We start from the raw sequence: 4197 nt of genomic DNA, 5'->3' as shown, positions 1-4197 counted from the left end.
CAATTATTAACCACACTAATCAGTAAAGAAGTTGTAAACTAGACTGCAACAATATCAAACTCGAATATATGAATACACTTTCTATGCGTGTATTTGATAGAAAACCAGAGTTGTTAGCTATGTAACTCTGAATACAAAGCACAAGATTCAGTTAATACAGTTTTACAGAACTCTAATTTCATATCGAAACTGTTAAAAGATTTGAGTCGTTTCAAGTTGATTCATGTGACACCTGTTTAACCATAAGAACTCGTCTTCTTTCAGGAATCCACCTTGTCTTCGATGGAGCATCAGCTGAAACTAGTTTATAACCGGCATTTGTATATAATTTTCGAGCACCAAAATCATCCTCGTAAGCCTTTAGGACTAGATATTCAATACCCCAAACTCTTGCAAGAACATCACATGCCTTAAGCAAAGCAGTTCCAACTTTCTGCCTCCTGCAATTGTGATCAATATCGCGCAATTGTCAGCAAAATGTACAGTACAGAACTCAAAATTAGTATTTTACGCCATGTCAAACAAAACATCAATTCATTTTACTTGACCTGAATTTGGTCAATACAGCAATCCCAGAAATATAGATATATTTTGATGCTAACGGCAGGTACTGAAGGATATCTTTATCTTCATTCACTGTAGCATCAATGACTCCTACAAGATGTTGTTCTTCCTCATCACTTGAGGCGGCCTCCGCAACTAAACATGCATACCTATTTACTCAAGAATTGAACTGAACTTTTAGTACAAGAATAACATTGATCAAGAATTGGCAAGTTTTGATTTTTTTTTACCTGTCTGGTGCATAATGCTTGAGTCTGTAATAAAGATTTGAGAATTGTTCAACCTACATAATCACCACAATCCTCAGTTTATTAGTCAAAAAAGAAGAAGAAATCAAGAATGGGTATTTCGGAGAAGGAAATATGTGAAGAACCTTAAAGAATTGAAAGAAGAAATCATTGGAGTAAACTTCCATCATTTCTTGTTCATAAAAGGCATCAGCTTGAATAGCAGCAACTTCCATCATCTCTTCTTCACTCTCAATTACTCTTCTCACTTTCCACAAATCATTCATTTCGTATTCATCGCTTCTTTGTGACTTCACTTCTTCCATTGATCTTCTTGTTGTTGTTAATGGAAGTGGAAAAGAAGTATAAGTTCCTCTGCAACACTCAGCAATCTGCAATCTTTTTGGAAAACAACAAATTCTTGTGACTCTGTTAATGGAGACTCTGCATTTCCATGAAATTTGTTTCTGAGAGTTCAATTGCCATTGACATTGCGCCATCTTTTTCTCTCTTCCAAAGGGGAAAAAAACTTATGTCAGTTATGGAGTTCAATTGGTTATTTCAGTTGTAAATTGTTATCTCTTCTGTTACTTCATTTATACTCTTCTCATTCCAAATCTATTTTTTTCTTTTTCTTTTTCTTTTGTTACGTAATGAAAAACTTAGAATAAAGGATTGTTACATAAGGGATTGTTTTGGACACTGAAAATTAAATGGTTATGTGAAATGTTTATTTTAATTCATAGTCGTCGAATAAATTGGATTCAAAATGAGATAAACTATAATTATATGGATAAGACACAAGTACCCCTAGACTATGACCGATATTAGAGAGACACGACTAAACTTAACTAGGGTCATATTACCTCATTGAACTCATTTTTTCGTATTTTTGTGCATCTTTTGTGTTGACATGGCACCTTCAACCACCCAAGTTGGTTGTGTTTGTACACACTCGTCTGCCACGTATGCAAATATTTTTTTTTTTTAAAAATCAAATTATTTTTTAATTATCTTGTATTTAAATTAAATTAATACATATTTTGTTACCTTGCATTGAAAACTTTTTTTTTACCTTCATTCATTGTTATTTCTCTTTATTTTTCTATTGATTTTATTTTCTTTGTCTTTCGTTTTGATTTGATTTCAAATTTAATTCCAAATGTCTTGTATTTAAAATAAGTTAATTTTGAACGGATATCAAAATAAGTGAATAAAAATCAAATAAAACATAAAAAAATTAAAATGTTAAAATTAAAGGTAACTTTTAAATTATTTTTAAAAAAATACACATAATTTTTTAAAAATAATTAAAAGTGAAAAGATAATTAATTAATTAAAAAAAGTTTAAAGTGGGAAAAAAATTAAAATAAATATTTTACAAAGAAATAAATAAAAAATAATTATATATATATATAAGTTTTAATATCAATAAATATGTGTACTAACTAATTATAAAGTTCACAATCAAAAAATGACATGTGATTAATTTGTGCACTCATCACTTGCCTTCAAGAGACTGTGCACACTCTCTATGTCATGTCAGCGTTTGTGGTGTATTTATTTCATTTTTAATTAGTTTAGGTGGGGGGGGGGAGGGGGGGGTAATAGAACCCTTTAGGTATGTCTTTGGTCAATAAACCACTTCACTACAAGTAGTTGACATGGCACAATACTCTACTTTGGTCAATAATTTGGACACAATTCCTTATTTCTTTGACTTCCAATACCGTAAGGGGTCGTTTGGTTTGAAAATGAGTTATGATGGGATAAGTTATGTTGGGATAAGTTATGTTGGGATTAGTTATGATGGGATAAGTTGTGTTGGGATTATTTTTTATTGAGTGTTTGGTTTGTTGTATTCAAAATAATAAATTTTAAGAATAATTTATTTGTTTACAAAAATGCCCTTCATTAATGTAAAAAGTAATATAACAAAAGGGTTGAAAGAGACATTTTTGTCATTTACCTATTTTATCCCGGGATAAGTTATCCCGGGATTACTATACCACCCAAAGAGAGGGTTAACTTATCTCGGTACTAATTATTAATCCCGGGATAAGTTATCCCGAACTTGCCAACCAAACAACAAAATAAGCGGTACTATAATTTAATCCCGGGACTATTTGGTATTATCCCTCACACCAAACGACCCCTAAGGAGTTGCCATGAAACATACAAGACCTAGTGGTTGAATGATGAGTCTCAAGGAACCCACCATAATGAGCGTCTGAGAAGGTACGCAAGAGAGTAGGGGAGTCATGAATATAATGCAAACCATCATTGCAGTTAATTGAAGAAAACAAAGAAGGCGAAGAACAACTAGAAGATTAAGGCGTCAAGGATCAGACATAAATTGACTGTGAATATTAATATCATGATCAATTTCAGGTCGAGTGACTGTTAAGTAGGTCAAACTCCCAACAAGGAGTCCATGAAGAGTCGGGTACGAGAGAGGTTCCCCTTCGGTCTTAGAATAATAATTTTTTGACTCCATGGTTGTATCAATAGTGGTCACGTCAGTTAGATGATCCACATCCAAGATTTTTTTGGTATACTTTATGTTGACAGAAATTAGGAAAAAGAGTCATAAACTACACTTCAAGTTTACAGTTAGAAGGTAGTTAGTCTGTTACAAAGTTGTTCGAAAGTTAGTTACATTTTATAGTTAAAAGTAGAAGAAGAAGTACATGTATAAATAGCTTCTATTTAGCTCTATGTAATGCATTCAATTCTTGTCAAAATTTATGAAGTATAACTTTTTTTTCCTCTAAAGTAATCTCTGTAAATCTTCATGGTATTAGAGCATCGATCGAAGTCTGAGTAGATCAAGTGTATAAGAAGCAAATTTCTGAAGTTCAGATTCTGTAGAATTCATCAGGCTTCCGCGATTCAAATCAAAGAAAAAAGTGAAATCAATGGCACAAAGGGAGGATCATGGTGGCCAAGATACTGATATCAGTAATGATGAAGTTCCTGGTAATGGAAATACCACATAGATTATGCCTGCAAGTCAAGTATTGGATTATAATCATCCTCTGTTATTGAGTCCTGCTGATGTCAGTGGGGTTAGCCTCATCTCATTTCAACTTCTTGGGATCGATAATTATGCATTGTGGAGTCAATCCATTCGATTGGCATTGCTTGGAAGAAACAAAATTGGATTGGTGGATGGAACTTGAAGAAAGAATGTGAGTGCAGAATTAGGGTGTCAATGGTAAAGGGTAAATGCCATTGTTCTCTCTTGGCTTCTAAATTCTGTGTCCAAGAGTCTATTAGCAGAAGTGGCGTTTGCATCATCTGCTCAAGGGGTTTGGAGTGATTTGAAAGAAAGATTTGATCGATTGGATGGATCAAGAACATTCAGTTTGCATAAACAAATTGCCACACTTCAACAAGGTACATA

The 4197-nt window shown here is 33.0% G+C and overlaps 1 protein-coding gene across 1 annotated transcript; it reads right to left on the bottom strand.

The window, feature by feature from the left end:
• Positions 1 to 211: 211 nt before the first annotated feature.
• On the bottom strand, positions 212 to 1291 carry LOC125809358 (uncharacterized). The gene is made up of 4 exons (XM_049489014.1): positions 938 to 1291; positions 795 to 847; positions 549 to 713; positions 212 to 440 (listed from the first exon to the last, which is right to left on the bottom strand). Exons 1-4 carry the CDS (start codon positions 1289 to 1291, stop codon positions 212 to 214), a joined length of 801 nt encoding a protein of 266 aa, XP_049344971.1.
• Positions 1292 to 4197: the final 2906 nt, after the last annotated feature.

The sequence above is a fragment of the Solanum verrucosum genome, unplaced genomic scaffold, assembly GCF_900185275.1.
Source record: "Solanum verrucosum unplaced genomic scaffold, falcon-dt-bn FXZP01000062.1, whole genome shotgun sequence".
NCBI classification, from domain to species: Eukaryota; Viridiplantae; Streptophyta; class Magnoliopsida; order Solanales; family Solanaceae; genus Solanum; species Solanum verrucosum.
Note: the sequence above shows the minus strand (reverse complement) of the source record. Positions and strands in the feature narration are given on the sequence as shown.

What these genes read in the sequence shown, in the direction of transcription:
- LOC125809358 (XM_049489014.1), bottom strand. Translation starts at nt 1,291, where the DNA reads ATGGCGCAATGTCAATGGCAATTGAACTCTCAGAAACAAATTTCATGG. An exon ending in AAGCATTATGCACCAGACAG is followed by an intron (nt 714 to 794) that starts GTAAAAAAAAAT and finishes TTGAGTAAATAG; the next exon opens with GTATGCATGTTTAGTTGCGG. An exon ending in GCTGTATTGACCAAATTCAG is followed by an intron (nt 441 to 548) that starts GTCAAGTAAAAT and finishes TCACAATTGCAG; the next exon opens with GAGGCAGAAAGTTGGAACTG.